At 32.8% G+C, this 22933-nt stretch overlaps 1 protein-coding gene across 9 annotated transcripts; it reads left to right on the top strand.

The window, feature by feature from the left end:
- Positions 1-4677: 4677 nt before the first annotated feature.
- LOC122318465 (disease resistance protein At4g27190-like) lies at positions 4678-21133 on the top strand. 9 transcript variants are annotated; one of them, XM_043135827.1, is made up of 11 exons: positions 4678-4979; positions 5970-6014; positions 7381-7522; positions 8976-12063; positions 14196-14540; positions 15597-16019; positions 16797-16958; positions 17323-17817; positions 18784-19338; positions 19609-20415; positions 20672-21133. In XM_043135827.1, the coding sequence occupies exons 4-11, from the start codon at positions 9331-9333 to the stop codon at positions 20732-20734; spliced, it is 5583 nt and encodes a 1860-aa protein (XP_042991761.1). In that variant the 5' UTR covers positions 4678-4979; positions 5970-6014; positions 7381-7522; positions 8976-9330; the 3' UTR covers positions 20735-21133. The 9 variants fall into 9 exon arrangements, with proteins under 9 accessions (XP_042991761.1, XP_042991764.1, XP_042991763.1 ...); XM_043135830.1 differs by lacking the exon at positions 5970-6014 and having other exon boundaries at positions 7381-7500; XM_043135829.1 differs by lacking the exon at positions 5970-6014.
- The last annotated feature ends 1800 nt before the right edge of the window (positions 21134-22933 follow it).

Here is a 22933-nt window from a genome sequence, read left to right as displayed (position 1 = left end):
AGAAGTAAACTTTTTTAATCGTTCATTTTTTTAATCATTTTTTAAGTTTATATATGTAAAATGAAATTGTTCATGAAAAGCTTCCGGATCTTATTTTTGCCACTCTTCTTCTCTTATTTCTTTATCTATCCACTTTCTCTGTCAATGTAGTTCTCTTTTTAGTTTATTTTGTTTTCTTAGAGGCCAAAAATGACAAATTTTCAATTTTTTTTTACAACTCTTGAGAAACACGAGCAGTACAAGAAAACTTCCAAGCTGCAAATCATTCAAATGATAGTGGCAATTTTACGAAAATCACCGTGCGTAGTACTCATGCGCCTCTAACCACTACGTGTGGTGCTCATATGTCACCCATTTCAGTAGCTTTAATCACTACACACGTTGGATCATTAGAATCGCCACTATAAGATCTTTTAGATTTGACTTTTGTAGTTGAAAATATATAAGTATATTGTCTTCACGTACCATCACAAATTCTGAAGTCTACTAGAGTTGGCCTAAATTGTAATCTATACTCAACTTTTTGCACACACAAAAAATTTTGGCTTAACCTGACCTAACTCCACATTTTTTGAATAGTAATATTTTTTCACAAATTAAGTTGGTGGATTTTCTCCTCCCATTTTTAGAAATGACAAAAGCCTATTAATCAAGTGACAAATCAATTTTTTTTTTAATAATTAAAGCTAAAATAAACATGTGCATCTTCACTTAAAAAAAAATAAACATGTATTTCTTATATTCTCAAAATATGCACGACAATTTTTTCTCATTACTTTAAATAACTATGTTTAAAATGAGAGATATTTTTGTAAAACATCTTATGATAATAACATCATTATACAAAAATACCCTTATCTTATCACATTATTATGAAATATATTGTGAAAATGTATTTTGTGTGTATCGTTATTCTTAATTTAAAGATATTTTGTCACCCCAATTTAGAGGAAAACCTCATCTTTTTCAAAACAAAAACTTCTAATTAGTCCAGATGAGCCATCCTAACCTCATTTAAAAAAAAAAAAAGAATATTGAATAGAATGCAATGTATTTTGTAAATTCTGGACAATTGAAATAAGAAAGAAGATTATTTTAACTAATTGTAGCTAAAGTTCATAAATTCTAATGTGACTACGTTGTACAAGTTGTAATATTTGTAAAGGAAAATTCTTCTTGTCATCCTTATACTTCACACACCATATTTATTTTAATTTTTTTCTATAATAAATATGTAATGTGTGGATGATAAATAGAATAATTCAATTAGTTTAATAAGAATAAAATGAAATAAAAAATAAAAAATAATAAAAAATAATATTTTAATATATAAAATGTGTGGTGTGGGATGATGTGTAGCATTCCTCGTTGTAAAAGGGTGACTCTACAGCCACAGTTGGTAGTTCCTAAGAGTTATCATTAGTTGATTTTGTGTGTGTGTGTTTTTTTAACATATATTTTGTAATATTTTAATTTTTTTTAATTATAATATTATTAAAAAAATATTTACTTAATTATTAAAAATAAAAATAAAAAAATTCAGTAGCAACACAGAGCTACCAGCGGGCTCTCAACATTTTCATTTATCAAATCAAATCGCACTTAGTTTGGTGGGTCGCTTATTATCACTTCTCATCTGTAATGCTAAAGCCAAAACTAATTTATAAAGCTCCGTTAATTACAGGAGCTTTTTTCTATATTTTATTATTATTATTGAGATGTTGTACGTCATTTTATCTGTATATTTTATATATTTTAAATTTATTTTATTTTATTTTATTAATAAACTAATTAAATTATTTTATTCATCATCCATATATTATAAACTTATTATTAAAAAAATAAAAAATAAAAAAATGTGATATATAATATCTATAGAAATAATAAATAAAATTATTATTAACATTCTTAAGTAAGTGGTGAAGACGTCGCATATCATTAAAAGCATTGCGGCAGCAAAAGGGTAGCCCGATCAAATCAACTAACAATTAAAAAGTCTGATTTTATACAAATTTTATAATCGAATTAGTATATACTAGTTTTACATTTTTAAGAACTGATTTCAGACTGGTTATTTTTCTAAACTGATATTTTCAGTTTTATCGGTTCGAGTTCTGATTGGTTCTATTTTTTGATTTTAATCAAGTGCTAATGTAGTTATATATTATATATAAAAATTATATATATTTAAGATTAAAATTTTATGTTAAAAATTATAATATAAAATTATTTCTTATATAATTATATAGAAAAGCTATATATATACATATAATATTTTATATAATATTAAAAATTATTATTTATATATATATATATTTTATAAACCGGTCCGGTCTGGTTTTGGAAAATCAAGAACCAAAATCAGACCGGGTTTATCTATTTTTAAAATGTAAGAACTGGTTCCAAACTAAATTGGCTTAAAACTGGACCAACCGGTTGGGTCTCGTTCGGGTCAATTCTCTAATTTTTCGGTTCGAACTTTCACCGCTAATCATACTTAGAATGTCCAACTATTATTTAAATAATTTACGAAGGATTTCTTATTTTACTCAAAATATTTAAATAGAGCAAAGAGAGAATATAAAATAGGAAGTAAGGTATTTCTCAAAATTGGATAATAAAAATTAAGAAAGAAGGTTATTTTAGTAAATTTTAGCTAAATTTCATAGGTCCCAATGTGAATTGCACTAGTAATTTGGTAATTCTTTTATAGAATTAATCTTTTGGTAAGTTGCCATGTAAAATTTTTTAAATAAAATTATTATTTGAGTCTGGATAGGTACAGGTAACTTGGCACACCAAATCGTATACCAACTCTTTTTTTTTATTAAAAAAATTTAAAAAATAAAAATAAAATAAAAAAGATCTCTATCTCATAAAAATTATGTTCATTTTCACTTTACACTATTTTATTAAATAGATAACTTACATATTAATATTAGAGCAATATTACATATAGTCTCCGGATGCATAGGTAATTTTATTTTTAAATTATTTTAAAATTATTAATATATCCTTCTTAAAATAATTTTTTTTTTAATAAAAAACTAATGCATACAATTCGTAGATTGCACATAAAATTTCTCTTAACATTAATGTGTGATTTGACGTGCAACTCGCTTGTAAAAAGATTTTTTTTTTTTTTTTTCTTTTTTTTTTTACTAGTGCGTTTGAGAGAAAAACCCTAGAGAGAGGAGCTCCTCCATCTCTCTAGAAACCAGGTAGCGTTTTTCGTACGAGGGAGGTGGGAGCTTAGGCTTCCCCTCCCTCCAACTCTGTTTTCCGTTTATTTTAGTTTTCCTTTTCCGGTTCCTTCTCTCTGTTTTGCTTTTGGTTTTTCCGTTTACAATAAGGCGTTGGTTTGGCAGTGGTATGGTGGTCGAAAGTTCCACCTCCCGGTCAAGGAGCCCAAAGTCATCCTCCAATATAAATCTCGCGGTTGGCGGTGTGATGGTTGCACGGTGGAGGAGGAGAGCTCGACTCCGATTTTGGCTGTGGAATGGTGTGGTCTGAAGGTCCTTTGAGTTTGACTACCGTATCTAAACTACGTAGCTGGGCGTGGTGGAAAACAGAGGACCTCTGGTGTGGGCGGAGTCCGGGCGGTTTGCCATCAGAAGTGATTGGTTTGCTTGCAGGCTTGGAGGTAATACAGTGGGGTCTAATGTGCTCTGTTTTACCATGGAAAACAGAGTTATTTTCGGGATTCATGCTAAGGTGCAAGGGAGGATAAGGAGATCTTCTGGGGTGGAGTTCGAACGCTGCTCACGGTGGAGATTCTCTTGGGTAGAGGCCGGAGAGGGGGTGACGCAGTTATTTGAGGTTTTGTTCATTTCGGTTATGGTGTTTGTCTCTGAAAATAAGCTCTCAGTGCGTTTGGTCTCTGGTTTTGTTTCTGATTTTCCGTCTATTCTAGCCGATGTGGAGAACGGCTTGTTTTGGTTATGGGCTGGCGACGGTGAAGGTGACGGAGACGGCTTGTTTTGCCCAAGCACTTTGCGAAGTGGTCACGTTTGTTGGTTGGTTTGCTATCAAAAGACCATACGTAGAAAGAGAGTGACGGTGTAGTGCATGACGGTAAATTAGTTTGCTGTGCTGCAGGTTACCGTGAAGATTGTGGGGTACTGTCAGAAAATCATGTGTAAAAGTGGTTGGGCAAAAGGCTAGTGGGCATACGGCCTAGAAGAGCATATAGTGTTTTCAGTTTGTGTGTTTTCAGTGGTTTGTTAGGTTTGTTTTTTATATTTTGATAAATTTTTTGAAATAGGCAAGTACCTCTCCTCTTTTGAGGACGAGGGTTGTGAGTCTTCTCCTCTTTTAGAAGGTGAAGGTTGGGTAGTTCCTCTCCTCTCATGGAGGGTGAGGATGTTTTGTGTTTCTCGTAGACAAGCCGAGATGGACATTTCTGTTTAACAGAGTCATGCTTCTCAGTATGGTGTTGTCATTAGAGAGTTTAGAAGTTTTAGACACTGTCCGACACAATGAAAGTTGTGTGCGGGGGAGCGTTCATCCGATGGATAGTTGGCTTGTAAGCGGGGCTTGTTACCTGTTATTATTGGTCACAGCTGTAACTTCCTTCATTCTATATTGAATTGAAGTCTATTTCAAAAAAAAAAAAAAAAAAGATTTTCTTTTTATTATTTTATCAATTCCGTATTGACGTACCATGTGGAGGCCCGGTACACTGCGCTGATGGCTTATATTGGGAGAAGGAGAAGAGAACCTACGGCCTCTTCCAAGAACCAAGCACTTCCTCTTCCCAGATCCAAGCACATCCTTTTCCTCTCTCTTCTCTTTCTTTCTCTCAGACGGCAGAACCCTTCGTCCAAAATCTTCGACGGCCGAACCCTTCGTTCTTAGATCTCTTCCTCTCTCTCAGATTTGAGAATCACCGTCTGCCAGTTCTCTTCCTCTCTCTCAGATCGGCGATTCGGACGGAGTCACTGAGCTCGGCCGCTACCCACTTTTCGGCGTCGAACCAGGTAATACTACTTTGCAAGTTAACAGCTTTTCAATATCAATCGTCGGCCGCTACCCATACTGTGTTGTTCTCGCTCAGTACGCACGCACATGCTTTTATAGTGCGCATTAATCATTTTGCTTCAGTGGAAGCAGTAGTCAGTATGTTAACAAACAAAACCAAACATCGATCTTTTCTACTTACTTGGCTAGCTTTTGATGCTCTGTGTGCTGTTGGTGAAGTCCTTCAGTGGAAGAGAGTAAAATCATCTTGTATTAGAAAATCATTAAATCGTGCTCCATTACCACACCGACCAAGATCAACAATGGCATATACTAAAATGACAAGAAAACAAGGCAATATACCAGTAGTCCACTGTCAAAACACCCAAAACACAAACTCAGAAAAAACAGATATAAAAAAAAAAACTACCAGAAACCCAATTGAAATAGATAATAACCCGTGGAAAAAAATGAGAATGAAAATTGAAATATAAATAAGCGAATCAGAAAGTGAAATGCTTGCTTACCTTGCCTTGTTTTCTCAATCTTGTGAAAGTCTCAGAGAGCCCAACGGTTTGGTTAGTGCTAACAGCAGCCATTGGAGTGAATCTTGTACTTGAGACTGCTAATCTATGAGAGGGAGAGCGGGATAAAAGAATGGGTGTCAGGGCTCTTCTTCAATTGAAAGAAGCTGGGGACTTGAAAGAAACGGCCATGGCCAAGATAAAACAAAAGAGGAAAAAAGTTTTTCCCTTCCATGATTTCCTTGTAACTTTTTCTACTTCTTTACATTAATAAAGTTTAATATTACTTATAAAAAAAAAAAGAAAAAAAGTTTTTCGCTTTGTCTGCGGATACAAATGAAATACAAATTTGAGGAACGCGATTGATCTATAAAACGAAGCGTTTCAGTACTCTTCCCACCATAAAGAGTCAGTCATATGCCCAACTTCGCCACATACTCTTTTAATCATGTTTCACTTCTAAATGCCGATCGATATTGATTGCAGTGACCTTCTTTGAGTAATTTGCAGTCTTGATGCGGGATGGAGGAGGTACGTACGTGCTTGCTTCTTGATCCATCTCAAGATTTATATATGTTATATATATATATATATATATTACCATCACAATTAATTAGCCGAATCCTTTTAAATCCATTGAATTTATGGTTGAATTTAAATATTGGTAAGAGTAGCATTGAATTTATGGTTTATAGCGTCTTCCCATTTTATTTTCTTGTACTTCTTTCTTGGAGCAATTTTTTTCATTTTTACCCCTGCTTTTATGGCATATTTCCTTCTCTATCCCTGCCTTTATGACATATTTGCATTTTCTTTTCTTCTACTTCTTTTGGGAGCAATTTCTTTCCCCTCAAATTAGATCAAAACAAAACCCCTTCAAATTACTATAAACTCACCAAATAAATTGTACGCACACTAAAGGAAATTAAATCTAAAAACAATATCTAAAACGTATAAATCTAAAGAAAATAACAAAATTTCCTCATACCATTGGAGAAATTTACAATCAGATTTATAAAAAAGAAACAAAATCTGTTCAAATTTGTAACGATTCAGGAATGATTTCATACCCATATGACAGCAATGAAAATGATTCACAAAGAAAAGTTGTAAGAAACAAATAGACAGAGAGAGAGAGGAAACCAACATAGATCCAAACAAAATGCCTCCAAGACAATCATACCCATATGCACGAAAGGTAACCAAATCCAAGAACAATTCTTTAAAATTTGTAAAAATTCAATAAATAAATCATGCCCATATACCCGAAATAAAACCAAATCTAAAAACACAATCTAATACAGTATAGATCTAAATTTCTCTTCCGCCTTCAATAGCTCCAGACTCAGTTTACTCTCAGCCCAAGCCCGAGGGATCTTGGAGCCCTTGTACAAAATGTTGAACTCCTCCCAAAATGTCCTCCAATCTTTCGACAATCACGTTCACAATTTCCTCTACACTCTTAACAAATTTTAAAAAAGAAAATAAAAAGAAAATGAAGAGATGAAAACACAAACGAAGTTCTTTAGTTCCAGATTTGTACAAAAACAAACAGAATGAGAAACCAAATCGTACCCATTTAGGGTTTTCCCTATACAAGGCATGGATGGGCTTCGTATATGTGGATGGGTTTTGGGCTTCTATATTAATTTCTGGGCTTGCTATCTGAAAAAAAAAAAACGCTACTTTAAAAATTGGTTCATTTAAAATAATATTATAAAAAATACAAACTCTTTGTAAAATTGTTGAAAAAATAGTGATGTCTTAGAGAAATAAACATTAATCTTCAGCGGCATTTTTTTTCCTTCAATTTTATATTCTTTCATTGGAAAACTTCCAACTTTCTTTCATGGCACAAGAATTTCTCAAGGCTACCTCATTGTGTTTTCATATATAGTTGCTTTTCATTCTTCTACTGGGCAAGTTATCTTTCTCAATCTATTGAGCATCAACGTGTTGAAACTCTCGATCGAGTTCTCCGGAGTCGAAATCATGATCATGATTTTCCAGATCAAAAGTATGAATTTATGAGTCATCAGGTTTGATTAAATTCTTTCAGATATATTATACTTTAGATGTTGCATCGGAATTATTCATCCATTGTGTTCGTAATATACATAAACAAATGGAAATTATTTTGTTTTATTTTTCCACATTGTTTGTTTTAGCAATTTTTGCACAGTTCATTAATTAGTTTAGATACTATATATGATGATCTAGTTCTTTTTTCAATTGTTCGAGACTCGGACTAGAGAAATTATATAATATTTCCTGACAAATACCGATCCTGTTTTCACACGAATGACTGGCTGTGACCCCACAAACAAATATCTGTGTGATATTTCTTCCATAATATTTGCATTTTAACACTTGTAATTATGTTAAAAAAAATGACCTTTCAGCACAGGGCGTGACTGGAGGGCCTGATGAGTGACGGAGAAAGTGATGCATTTGTGAAAGGGTAACCGAGAGTGGCTGACCATCCTTTCTCTGTTCCTGCCTTTTGGCATTTTGATAATTGCCATTTCTTTTTGTAAGAAAGGGACACCCATAGTGGGCACCCCTTTACCTTCTCTTGAGGGTTATGAAGTAGCTTAAGAGCCATTTCATGAGCCTTAATGGTTGGCCAGGCCAGCCGGGAGTTATGTTTAGAGAGGCTATTTACATAGCCCCTCCCCCCTTTGGATATGTGTGTGTGTAGAAATCACAAACGATCTCTTTCTCAAATGGTTATCTTTAGTCCCGGCATCTAGACTGTGGAATTCATGAGTGTTGCTCCAGTATTACCACCTAGTACATTCCACCATCGCCGGGAGGATTTTGGATAAACAACGACGTTGGAAAATCTGTGGAACAACTACACTAGATTCGAGATATTTCCGATGAGCCAATATTGCTTCCGCTGTGTACTTTGATCTAGTATTTCTAACACTTTTCATTTCTTTTTTCTAGTTTTTGGTGAAATGCTTTCTCGATCGTTCTACTTCAATGATTCATTTTATTATTGATCCATTTTTACTCAATATACCACTCCCAATTCTGTTTCTAGTCTGGTATCTATATTGTGGAATCAGAGCCCCGCCTGCCTAGGTTTGCTTTCCAACTTCATCCTATTGACTCTTTGCTCCAGCTTCCAGTCCATCAATGTCCTAAGGAGAGTTACTCGTATCCATACATCACACACACATATATATATCATATATTTAATAAGAGAAAATATATATAAATATAATATATGATGTGAAAATAATAAATAGAATTTTTCTTTATCAAATAGCATGACACGCACCCACAAGGGAACAACGATGCCACCGATGGACACCAACGACTTGTGCAGTGAAAAATCAAATCAAAACTCATTTTTCTTTTCTTTCTCTGTCTCATTTTATTTATTGGTTGTAAAGGTTTGCTTTTTCCACCATTATCTGTCAGTCATATATCCAATTTGGTTTTCAAAATTTATTGTACTGACCGCTTTTATAATCTAACCAGCTCCTCATGTGTACACAAATTTGAATGCTCAGCACACAACTTGCTGCGTGGAGGATCTGTCACTAACTTTGGGTGACCACATCATTTCTTTGTTCTTCCTGAAGGTGTGTATTGCTTGCTACTAATATTTGCTCATCATCTTGTGGAGAATAGCCTTGCCCCTCCTTAGGCTGGTGGACTCATTTTGCCTCTGAAGTACTCTCACTGCCAAAGTTTGATCTAACTTGATTTTCCTATTCTCTCTCTCCATCTTTGCTTTTCTTATCTCTCGTTGGTACAATAGTTATTTCGTTGCCTTTCTACTTGCACAAAATCCAAAAAACCAAAAAACCAGAAAAAGAAAAAAGAAAAAAGAATGGAGTTAGTTATTTCAATTGTAGCGAAAATAGCAGAGTACACGGTTGCACCTGTTGGACAGTGGCTATGCTATTCATGCCACTACAATAGCAACATGGAGAATTTGAGGAATCAGAAAAAGAATTTGCGGGATTTTAAGAAAAGGGTGCTACACTCGATTGATGCTGCTTCAAGAAAAGGCGAGGAAATTGAAGATGATGTTAAAACGTGGTTGACAAAGGTGGATGGTATTTTACATCAATTGGCCACCAAAATACTTGGTGGAGGTGAAGCAGAAGCAGGTACGAGGAGCTCTAATGCGGCATGCCTAAACTTGAAACATCGACATCAATTAAGTCGGGAAGCAAAGAAGATCGTGGAAAATATTGCCGAACTTCTTAAAAATGGAAACTTCAGCAAAGTCGGTTTTTGTCCCGCTGCGCAAGAAATGGTGAATCCAATAAACAGGGATTACATGAGCTTGGATTCGAGGATATCAATTATGGAGAGAATTATGGAGGCATTGGGAGATGCTAATATCAACAGGATCGGCGTGTGGGGGTCGGCTGGAGTTGGAAAGAGTACACTTATGAAAGAAATTTTCCAGAAAGCCAAGGAGGAAAGTTTATTCCATGAGGTGGCTCTAGCAAATGTGACGGACACCCTAGACGTAATTCGAATACAAGGAGAAATTGCAGAGATGCTAGATCTAGAGCTTGATCCTGATAAAATTGTAACAGTAAGAGCAGGCCGTCTACGGGCGAGGTTAGAAAAAGACAATGAGAAGAAGATACTTGTTATCTTGGATGATGTATGGAAACAACTTGATTTGGAGGAAATAGGAATTACTCCTTCCGAAAGATGCAAAGTACTACTCACATCCAGAGATCGGCAGGTACTAGCAGATGAGATGCGCACCGAAGAGAACAGCTTTAAACTCGACATTGTAGGAGAACAAGAAGCATGGAAATTATTTGAAAAGATGGCGGGTGATTCTATCAAAGATGATCATGATTTGCAAAATCAAGCAATTAAGGTAGCTAAAGCGTGTGAAGGTCTTCCTATTGCACTTGTAACAGTTTCTAGGGCATTAAAGAATAAGAATTTGAGTACCTGGAAGGATGTCCTGGTGCAACTAACAAGACCCACTCCAAAACATGACACAAAAATATGGTCACGCGTATATTCTTGTATAGAGCTAAGCTATATACATCTTGATGGTAGAGAGGTCAAATCCCTCTTTTTGCTTTGTGCTCGACAAGGTTACTACGTTTCCTATCGGGATTTGTTGAGATATGGTTTCGGTCTGCGTTTATTCTATGGCATCGATACATTGGAAGAAGCAAGAAACAGGCTAGAGACTTTAGTTAATAATCTCCGAGATTCTTGTTTGCTACTACAAAGTCCACATAGCTCCAAGGAATTTTACATGCATGATGTTGTTCGTCGTGTCGCTACAATAATTGCATCAAATGATCATAATATGTTTGTCATGAGAGGCGATGGTGGGCAAAAAGCATGGCCAGATGTGGATGCACTAAAAATATGCGAGGCGCTCTCTATCTATGGTGGAGATCATATCCATAAATATCCCAATAAAATAGAATGTCCTAATTTAAGATACTTTCATGTCCAGTGTAAAAATCGATATTTGGCAACCCCAAGCAGTACTTCCTTCCAAGGGATGGACAAGCTCGAAGACATTTTCTTCCAGGGGATGGACAAGCTCGAAGTTCTAAGTTTGACAAATATACAACTTTCATCACTTTTGTCACTTAGAAACCTACAAACATTGTGTCTAGATGAATGTAAGTTGGAAGATATTCATGGGATTGGAGAACTCAAGAATTTAGTAATTCTTAGTCTTGCTCGTTCTGACATTTCAAATCTGCCAACAGAAATAGGGTTGTTGACTCGTTTGCGGTTATTGGATTTGAGCAGTTGTTACAAACTTAAAGTGATTCCTCCTAATGTCTTGTCAAGCTTGGTCAACTTAGAAGAGTTGTATATGCGTAAAATCACTGTCCAATGGGAGGTTGAAGGACCCAGCAATGAAGGAAAAAATGCTAGCCTTGCAGAGCTGAAGAAATTGTCACACTTGATCACCTTAGAGATTGATATTCCGGATGCCAACAATCTACCGAAAGATTTGTTTACTGAAAAGCTTAAGAGATACAAGATATGCATTGGAGGTACCTGGCATCTCTTTTTTAAGGAGGAGTTGGCCTTCTCAAGAATGTTAAAACTCAAACTGAATATGAGCTTCCAATTAGACTTTGGGATCAAAATGCTACTGAAGAGGACAGAATATCTTCATTTAGACGAGTCGAACATTACGAAGAGTGTCTTATATCAATTAGATAGAGAAGATTTTCAACAACTGAAACATCTCTGTATCGAAAATAATGGTAATATTAAGCATATCCCTGAGTTGAGGACATCGGCCTTCAAAAACTTGAAAGTTTTAAAGGTGGAAAACTGTGAGACATTAAGATTTATCTTCTCATCATCTATAGCTAGAGGCCTTTCACTACTTGAAGAATTGAACATAACAAGATGCAACAACATGGGTGCAATATTCGTGAAAGAAGAAGAAGACGAAATAGAAGATCAGGGAGATATGATGTTGTTCGGTCGACTTCAAACCTTAGTGCTAAAGGATCTTCCAAAGCTCGTGGGCTTCCTAAGCACAAGAGAAACCAATTCAGAGGGCAACCTGCATGATTTTCAGTTGCCGCTTCTACATCATCAGGTACATTACACAATACGTAATTATTACCCAAAAAATATTCCACACATTACACAAGCATAAACATTTATAGTTGGCATTCATTGTGCCTGAAGTATAATTGCATGCGCTTCTATTAGGTTGTGGCACGCCTACAGCTTAGTCTTGGGGCATAAAAGTACTTAAATTTGAAAACAAAAATAAGATGGGACGACTTGTCTAAAATAATTTTGAAATAAAAAAGCTAATTCCATAAAAATGAATTTTGGCATATTTAATATTCATAAGATTTTTTATTTCATTTCACCCCTCAAACTAACCCCAACAAAAATAGAAAGCGATAAATATTACAACGGATTAATTAACAAAATTATAATCTTTAGAGAGAATAAATTACAATAAATTACTTACATGGTTTTTAATGCATGTTTGTTTGGACTTTTTCAAAGTGGTACTGGTGTTATAAACAGATTTTAAATAGATGCTAATCTCTTTCCGTTAAAATCAGTCGTCGCGAGTTCATCAAAATTACAGTGCCAAAATTGCCCCCCTGTCCACCAAAATTCTGTTAAATTAGAAATAGAAAGTGTCGACCATGTAGCTATAATTTGCCACACCATAATGAATATATAATAGAATAATACATGTTATATATACATTCAGCATTCTAAATGATTAAAAAATATATATAGTAAAAACACTTTAAGAAAATATAAATGCAAATAAACTAAAAGAATAAAAATAAGAATATGAAAACTTTAATAATAACTCTATTTGAAGGCTTTTACAAATCATCTTAAATAAGAAATAATAATACCTTAATATATATATATATATATATATATATATATATATATATATATATATTTTTATATCAAGCGGCCTGTGCGTTTTAAATTAAGTGTTCAACCATTACCAAAAGACACAACATATCAAGCATCATACTTTTATTATGGAAAAAATGAGAAAATAAGATTGGATTTTTCTAAAACAGTTTTCAAATAAAAAAGCTCATTGCGTATATATGGAATTTGTCATAATTTGTCATATCTTTACGAACTTTAAATTTAATTACAATATTAATCATTATTAAAGAATACTCAAATTTGCTTATTAAAGAATATTGCTTAGTTAGTTGTTCCACAATATATAACTTCAAATGTTAAGCCACATATATAAAGTACCAAAAGATCAGTACGTTATTCCTTAATTGGTTATAGGTTCTGTTATGACGTTGGAATACGGGTTATCATGTCTTAAGTAACTACTCTTTATCCTATGAATACGGGTTATCATGGATTCGTTAGAAATTATATTTGGAAAGCTGGAGGGGCAAAATGGTGAAGAATCACAAGTTTTAATATCCCCAGGGTCAGGGACAGAAGAAAGTGGAGCAACCACACATTTTGTGTCAACCGTACGTATACTCTATATACATAGTCAAATAATTAAAGTATTACAACTGATTTATTAACAAAATTATAATCTCTACAGAATAAATTACTTATATGATTTTTAATGCATTATTAATTAAAATTTGAAATAACTTAAAATCATATTTTTATAATAAAAAGTTACTGTTTTGGTCCCAATTTTAAAAGTTTTAAATCCACGAAGTAGAGGCTCGTTGCTGGAAACATTAAATAAAGGTGTTGAACTATTACCAACAAACAAAACGTATGAAACCTCATATTTAAGACTGGAAATTGTTTTTATCTTATTATATTTGTTTATTACAATATGGTATTCTTTCGTTAAATTAGATGATGTATTATTAGCAGATATACCGAACTATAAATCATAAACATTCCTAACGCTAGTGGCTTGTGAACCAATTGGCATCCCCTGCCCCCAAACTATAATTGCATTCTTCTATTAAGGTTGTGGTTGAAAACACCATAGTCTTGAGTCATAAACGTTAGATTTGAAAAAATAAGATGAGACATTTTTAAAACAATTTTCAAATAAAAAAGCTCATTGCGTACGTAAATATGGAATTTGGCATATTTTTGTTAACTGTTATAGCATGTCAAATTGAGTATTTATAATGGCATGATATAATGACTTTGTATCCATGGGAACTCTATTGAGAATTTTATAGATGGACTATATTGATTTTTTAAGGCATCATTGTTTCCAAATTTGTACTCTGTCAGGGCAAACTTCCATTGATATACTTCAAAAACTTGAAGGTTTTAAAGGTGGAGAACTGTCAGAAATTAAGATTTGTCTCCTCATCATCCATAGCCAGAGGCCTTTCACTACTTAAAAAATTGAAAATAAAAAGATGCAACAACATGGGTGCAATAGTTGTGACAGAAGAAAAAGACGGAATAGAAGATGGAGATGTAATATTGTTCCATCAACTGCAAACCTTGGTGCTAGAGGACCTTCCAGAACTCGTGAGCTTCTTAAGCACAAAAAGTTCATTCATGACTGATTGTGGGCAGATCATTGCAGAGGGCAACCACAATCTTCACATGCCACTTCTACCTCATCAGGTACAAGAGACACTAATTACCAAACAAAGATTTCATACATCGACACGAGTCCGTATAAATGTGTCAAAGCATATATACCGTACTATAAATCATAAACATTCCCAATGCTAGTGGCTTGAGAACCAATTGGCATCCCCTGTCCCAAAACTATAATTGCATTCTTCTACTGAGGTTGTGGCTAAAGATACCATAGTCTTGAGTCATAAATATTAGATTTGAAAAAAATAAGATGTGACTTTTCTAAAACAATTTTCAAATAAAAATGCTCATTGCGTACGTAAATATGTAACTTGGCATATTTTTGTTAACTGTTATAGCATGTCAAATTGAGTATTTATAATGGCATATAATGACTTTGTATCCTTGGGAGCTCTGATGAGAATTTTATGGATGGATTATATTGATTTTTGACGGGACCATTATTCCCAAATTTGTACTATTTTATACTCTAATTTAATTTTCATATTTTCAAATTTGAAGCATAGAAATATAAATTTAAACTTTACCAACTATAAATTTAATTACAATCTTTACCAATATTATAAATTTAATTCATTAATCTTTACAAATTATAAATTTAATTACAATATTAATCATTATTAAAGAATACTCAAATTTGATTATTCTATATAAATTAAATGACAAAAACATAAACTCGTATATATGTTTTTTAATGCATTTATAAAAGTGCATGTTAAAGTCCCATTGTTTGGAATTTTTCAAAGTGGTACTTAAAATTTTAAATATATTTGAATCTTTGTCCGTCAAAATCCTGTTAAATTAAAAACAGAAAGTGTCGATGATATAGCTATCATTTGCCAATTGGCATCCCCTGCCCCAAAACTATAATTGTATTTCTCTACTGAGGTTGTGGTTGAAGACACCATAGTCTTGAGTCATAAATGTTAGATTTGAAAAAATAAAATGAGACTTTTCTGAAATTGTTTTCAAATAAAAAACTCATTGCGAAAATATGGAATTTGGTATATTTTTGTTAACTATTATAGCATTTCAAATTGAGTATTTACAATGGCATGATTACATTTTTGTTAACAGGTTTCATTTCCTAGCTTGCAAACACTGCATATGGAAGGTCTACCCAAAATAAAGCACGTATGGAACTATGGTCAAGAACCCAAAACAGTTTTCACAGGTCTCGAGCAATTGCAAGTAGTTGAGATTATGGATTGTGGGGTGGAGGAAATTGTTGCAGTTGAAAGAGGAGGAGGAGAAGCAGTAGCAATTAGGATTTTGGTGTTCCCTCAAGTAATTACTTTGAATCTTATAAATTTAAAGAGACTCAAGTGGTTTTACAAAGGAGTACATGTTACAAAATGGCCGATGCTGAAATGGATGAAAATTGAAGGATGCGAGAAAGTTGAGATTTTTGCTTCAGGAGTTGTGAGTTTTGAAAAAACAGTTCAAGTTCAGAGGCAGTCTGAGATGTCTATTAAACAACCCCTATTCTCGGTGGATGAGGTAATTAAAGAAATTAAATTTATTGGCTCTCTTAAGGTTTCCACATATACATCCCAATATTATAAAATCATTTTGATCCCTCTTTAAGTTCATAAATTTAATTAATTAATCTTCAGGAGCTATAAATTTAATTGCAATATTAATCATTATTAAAGAATACTTAAATTTAATTGATTATTGTGTATAAATTAACTGACAAAAACATAAACTTGTATATATGTTTTTTAATGCATTTATAAAAGTTCATGTTAAAGTCCCATTGTTTGGACTTTTTCAAAGTGGTACCGGCCGTGTTTTAATTTAAAAAAAAACAAATAGATTCGAATCTTTTTCCGTCAAAATAGTCATGGCAAGTTCATCAAAATTACAGTGCCAAAAATGCCACTCTTTCCACCATAATCAATAATAGAATAATACATGCAGTTATATATACATTCAACATTCTAAAAGATTAATATATATATATATATTAAAAATATAATTGTAAAATGGTCAAATTTTGCTTTACTACTTTTAAGTGGGGGAATTAAATTCATGTGTTGTTACTAAGATGAAAACTGCATGCATTCAGATATAGCTTGAATTCCATGACTTGCTAACTTTAATTATATATATATATATATATATAAACCAAAAGATCAGTACGTTATTCCTTAATTGGTTATAGCTTTTTTTTTTTTTTTTTTTAAATTGGTTATAGTTGGTTCTGTTATGACGTTGGGTTAATACGAGATATCATGTCTTAACTAACTACTCTTTATCTCATGAATTTTACAGCTCTCATTCCCCAGCTTGGAGACACTGGGCATTGCGAACATGGATTCGTTAGAAATTATATTTGGAAAGCTGGAGGGGCAAAATGGTAAAGAGCCACAAGTTTTAATATCCCCAGGGTCAAGGACAGAAGAAAGTGGAGCAATCACAAATTTTGCACCAACAGTACGTATACACTCTACATACTTGAAATATGTATATATATAGTATACATTCACAAATTGTCACATTTGAGGTTGTGGCCGAAGATAGTACCATAGTCTTGGGTCATAAAAGTTAGATTTGAAAAAAAATGATGGGACTTTTCTAAAAAGATTTTGAAAAAAAAAAAAAAAAAAAAGCATTCTATAAATTTGAAGTTTTCATATTTTTGTCAACTGTTATATAGCATGGTGAATGGTATTTTCGAAGGGACCAATTTGTGCTATTTTACCCCCTTTTCCCATATTAATTTTTCATACTTTCAAATTTGAAGCATAGAAATATATATTTGGAGTCTTTAATTGATACAAATAACTTAATCCTACAGGTTGTCTTTCCTAGCTTGCAAACACTGCATATGGAGGATCTACCTAAGATAAAGCATGTATGGAGTGAATATTCCAAAACAGTCTTCAATTTTCAAAATCTGCAAAAAATACAAGCTGTGAGATGCGAGAGTCTGAAAAGTTTATTTCCAATCTCGGTTGTTAGCTGTCTCGAGCAATTGAAAATACTTGAGATTAGCAATTGTGGGGTGGAGGAAATTGTTGCAGTTGAAGGAGGAGGAGGAGAAGCAGTAGCAATTAGGACTTTGGTGTTCCCTCAAGTAACTAAGTTGAAGTTTAGAAATTTAAAGAGACTCAAGTGGTTTTACAAAGGAGTGCATGTTTCAAAATGGCCGATGCTGAAAGAGATGGAAATTGGAATATGCGAGAAAGTAAAGATATTTGCTTCAGGATTTGTGAGCTTTCAAGAAACAGTTAAAGATCAGAGGCAGTCTGAGATGTCCAATATTAAACAACCCATTTTCTCGGTGGATGAGGTAATTAAAGAAATTAAATTTATTGGCTCTCTTAAGATTTTCACATATCATCCCAATATTATAAAATCATTTTGATCCCTCCTTAAGTTCATAAATTTAATTAATTAAACTTTAGGAACTATAAATTTAATTACAATATTAATCATTATTAAAGAATACTTAAATTTAATTGATTATTGTGTATAAATTAAATGACAAAAACACTCATATATATGTTTTTTAATGCATTTATAAAAGTGCATGTTAAAGTCCCATTGTTTGGACTTTTTCAAAGTGGTACCGGCTGTGTTTTAATTTAAAAAAAAAAAAAAAAGATTCGAATCTTTTTCCGTCAAAATAGTCATGGCAAGTTCATCAAAATTACAGTGCCAAAAATGCCACTGTGTTTAGTCTTTCGAAAATATAGGTTTAATTACAGTATTAATTATTATTAAAAAAAATACTCATATCTCATCATTCTGTATATCAAGTTGATAAAGAAATAATTAAATAACGAAAACAGAAAGAATTTTAAGTATTACAACTGATTTATAAACAAAATTATAATCTCTACAGAATAAATTACTTATATGATATTTTAATGCATTAATTAAAATTTGAAATAACTTAAATTCATATTTTTATAAGAAAAAGTTTCTGTTTAGGTCTCAATTTTAAAAGTTTTAAACCCACGAATTAGAGGCTCGTTGCTGGAAACATTAAACAAAACATATGAAACCTCATATTTAAGACTGGAAATTGTTTTTATCTTATTATATTTGTTTTTTACAATATGATATTTCTTTCATTAAATTAGATGATGTATTATTAGTATGATCAAACTGCATGCAGACATATCGATGCTCACTTTTACAAATACATCAAATATATTTAATTCCACTCGAGCTGAAATATATTTCTTATAGTTTCTGTTATGTTGGATGGGGTATGTGTTAACCACTGTTGCTGTTCTAATTTATTTTATAGCTCTCGTTTCCGAGCTTGAAGAAGTTGTACATTCGGAACATGGATAAGTTGGAAATTGTATGGCAGGATCAAGTCGCTGCGACTTCTATTCCCAATATTCAAGAATTGGAAATTGATTTTTGTCACAAGTTGTTGCACGTCTTTCAATCTAATTTGCATGCAACAACAACAACATTGATGCAAAGTCTGACTAGTCTACGCATAAGCCGGTGCAGTTCATTAGAAAGTATATTTGGAAATATGGAGGGGCAAAATGGTAAAGAATCACAAGTTTTAAAGGCTCCAAGTTCAGGTACAGAAGACGGAATAGCCGGACATATTGAGTTCCCCATACTAACTCAATTGTCACTATTTGAATTGCCAAAACTCAAGTGGATTTTTGAAGGAGTGCATACTAATTTGGAATCATGGCCTTCATTGAAAAGATTATGCCTCTGGGAATGTAGTGAACAAGTGAACAAAATGATGTGGGCTTCAAAATTTGCAAGCAGCAGTAGCAGTCAAGAGAACCAACTCCCGACTTGCATTCAACAACCCATGTTCGTCGTTGAGGAGGTTAACAATCCTATCCTATCAACTACTCTACTCTCTCTCTCTCTCTCTCCAAAGTACTAAATGTTTAATTTTCATATACAGAGAATTTTTCCCTTGCAATAAGTTCACACAATCTTGTTAACCTAGCAATTAGAATTTTTCGTAGCCCTTACAATATAAACTCTAGCAATTAGTTAACCTATACATGATCATGAAGGAATTGAAGAACAGTACCGACTTATCTTTATGATCTCTTTAATTTGTTTAATGTACGTTTTGATTCCTTTACAGGGTACGTTCCCCAACTTGGAGGATTTGTCATTGAAGTTCCTTGGAAGAACCATACGTCCTAGCAGATTTTTAGATTTTCCTAATCTATCTTTTCTTCTAACAAGACTGCCAAATCTGTTGAAACTTAACGTATATGATAGTGTCTGGGAGGAAATATTCCCTTATGAACTTATTGATCGAGAAATACGATTAAGACGACTAACGCTCTGTCGTCTATGTATGCTTACACATTTGTGGAAAGAAGACAGTACCCAGCCATGCCAACTTTTTCATAATCTGGAATACCTTCATGTGTTACGATGCGGCAAATTGAAAAACATAGTGCCATCATCTGTATCTCTTCGCAATTTGACAAGATTGGAAATATCACATTGTCACGGATTGATCAATTTATTAACATCCTCAACTGCCAAAACTCTGGTGCAACTCAAAAGAATGACTGTGATTGATTGCAAAAGGATTACAGAAATTGTAGCAATGGAGGATATTGGTGAAGCAAATGTGGCGATTACTTTCAACAAGTTAACATACTTAAAACTTGATGGCTTACCAAACTTCACGCACTTTTGCTCTGGACCTTATTCCTTTGGGTTCCCATCTTTGAAGGAAGTAATTGTGAGATGTTGTCCCGAGATGAAGATTTTCTGTCACGGGGTCTTAAGTACACCAGAGCTAAAAGGAGTATCTGATGCTGATTATAGTTGGAATTCGAAGCAAAATTTGCATTTGGAGGATGACCTTAATACCACCACACGTTGTCTTTGGGAGTCAAATCAATATGATACTCAATGCTTATTCAGAGAAAGGGTAAGTATATTCCCAGCTTACAAAATCATGAATTTTTTTTTTTTTTTATCTTTGAATGCAATAATGATCCGTTTATGATAATTTGATATTTGAAACTTTTATCTTTATGATAATTTGATATTTGCAATACTCAAGTGAATGGCAGGATGGCTTTGATATTTCTTTGATTTTTTTTTAATGAAAAGCTTCGTTTATGATAATTTGATATTTGAAACTTTTATCTTTATAAATATGTTGTTTTCTGTCAATGGGAAAGTTGAGAATTCGGAAGGAGATGAAGATCATCCTTAATATGCATGCAGCAGCTGGATTAATGTAGCTTTTCAATGCAGAATTTGTGGATCCAATAGTGATGTTTCTTTCTTTTGATGAAGTCAGTGCGGGGAGATGAAGATCATCCTTAATATGCATGCAGCAGCTGGATTAATGTAGTTTTTCAATGCAGAATTTGTGGATTCAATGGTGATGTTTCTTTCTTTTGATGAAGTTAGTGGGGGCAGAGGATCCTTCATTCCCATTAATGTTTAATTATGGTTTGCTTGTTTTATTATGTCTTCTTTATTTTCAAATCTCTCTTATATTTACTAGAGAATGCCAAAAAACAAAAGTTTGACATTGTATTGATTTGATATAACTCCTCATGAAGTACTGTAGTTAACAACTCCGATGTTGCCAACAAATAAACTTGAATTATAATCTTTTGATTATAATTTGACCATTTGATCTCTGCCTTTTGATTATCACTTTTTATATCAGTACTGTGCTTTTCACCATTTTCAACAAATCACTTTTGATAATCTAATTCTTTTACAAACTACTTAAGGTCATGTTTGGGAAATGAGATATATTGTATCTCAAAACTTCCTATTATTTATTTTCCAAATATTACTGAAATACAAAATACTTTTTAATTTAAAATTTTCAATATTTTTATTTAATTATTATCTAATAATTATAATTTTCTTAAACTTCCAAACAAACAAAAAAAAATCATACAATTGGTTCAAATTTCAAAATAAAAATTATATCAAAAAATTATATCAAAATAATTTTTTAACATTATAATATTTTTATTCAACTTTTTCTCTCTCATTTTTCAAAATTTAATATAATATTTTAACTCAAACTATTTTACTAATGTTTTTTTTTTATGAATTATTTCATTATGATTCACAAAATTTTCATCTCATCTCATTACCTAAACATGTAAATTTGAAATATGACTTTTGGTCGTCCTTATATATGCTGCTTGTTCAATATATAAACTTGTTTAGAAGGTTTGTATTTTCCTTTGGGATATGGATACCTATATTGTGTTATATGAACTATTTCGTCAAACAATGATAGAATATTAAATGGTACATTGTATCAAGATTATTATTATTATTATTATTATTATTATTATTATTAGTATCTCCATCAATTCATATGATACGCTTTTATTGATGGAAGCTCTATAACAAAGACCGAATACATGTAGGAACCTCTAGCAAATTTAACTGAAGTATGAGCTATATAACATTTAATTGAATATATTTTCAAACGATTTTATTGTTTTACAGGAGATGACTGAAAAATATAAACATTAAAAAAAAAATAGTGCAAAGAGAGAGGAGACGGATACCACGTCAGTTCACACTACCTCTATGTGACAAATTACATGCTAAGTGATCAGAAACATATAGTATGGCTCCACTAATTGTTACCGATAAACAAAAGCCAGAATGCCTCAATACCATTTTGGAACACACTCATGATTTGCTTTTTACTATAAGAAAAGAATTCCATTGATATATTAAAGCAATTAAAAACAATAATGATATATGATTAAGATATAATATGAGTAACGATGGAAGCACAACCATTATGATAGATAAAGAAAATCATGGAAATATTGTTTGGATTAGATAGGTATATAAGACGAGTAGCCATAAGGATCCCATTACAGTAGAAAATCATGTCACTGGATATTAAATCAAATGTACCAAATTTACCTAATACAACAAAGCATTGAAGTTTTTTATTTCATGGAGGTTCTAACCTTGTTTTGCTCAAGGTCCCCGCATTTAACTAGTTTGTCATCACCAGCAGAAAACATGTAAGTATGTTTGCTGCTGATAGCAAGGCCTGCAAAAGAAAACACACTTTTTTACCCATATTGTGCTCAATAATATAGCCATTAACCATACCATAATTAGGCACTAAAATTTCTATAACATCAATAATTTGTTAGGAGTTGAGCTCGTATTTGTTCAATGTGTCCTGTTAGTGTGAGTTTTAGCCTTCCACTTCCCACATCCCATATCTGGTTGGGCAAAAACAACAACGAAATCTCAGTTGTTGTTCCTTACAAAGAAATGTCACAAGTGAATGGCATTAGGGTAGTTGCATAATCATAATCTTTGGTTTTCAAATCACAGAAGAGATTGCATGACCAGAGTCAGTTTGGAAATAAGAGACACGCAATCTCCTTATACACCTCGCAATAACTGAGCTTTGGAATAGAGCAGTTTTTTAG

The sequence above is a fragment of the Carya illinoinensis genome, chromosome 8 (assembly GCF_018687715.1).
Source record: "Carya illinoinensis cultivar Pawnee chromosome 8, C.illinoinensisPawnee_v1, whole genome shotgun sequence".
NCBI lineage: Eukaryota > Viridiplantae > Streptophyta > Magnoliopsida > Fagales > Juglandaceae > Carya > Carya illinoinensis.
The sequence above is the reverse complement of the archived record's forward strand: the minus strand, read 5'-3'. Positions and strand labels throughout refer to the sequence as shown.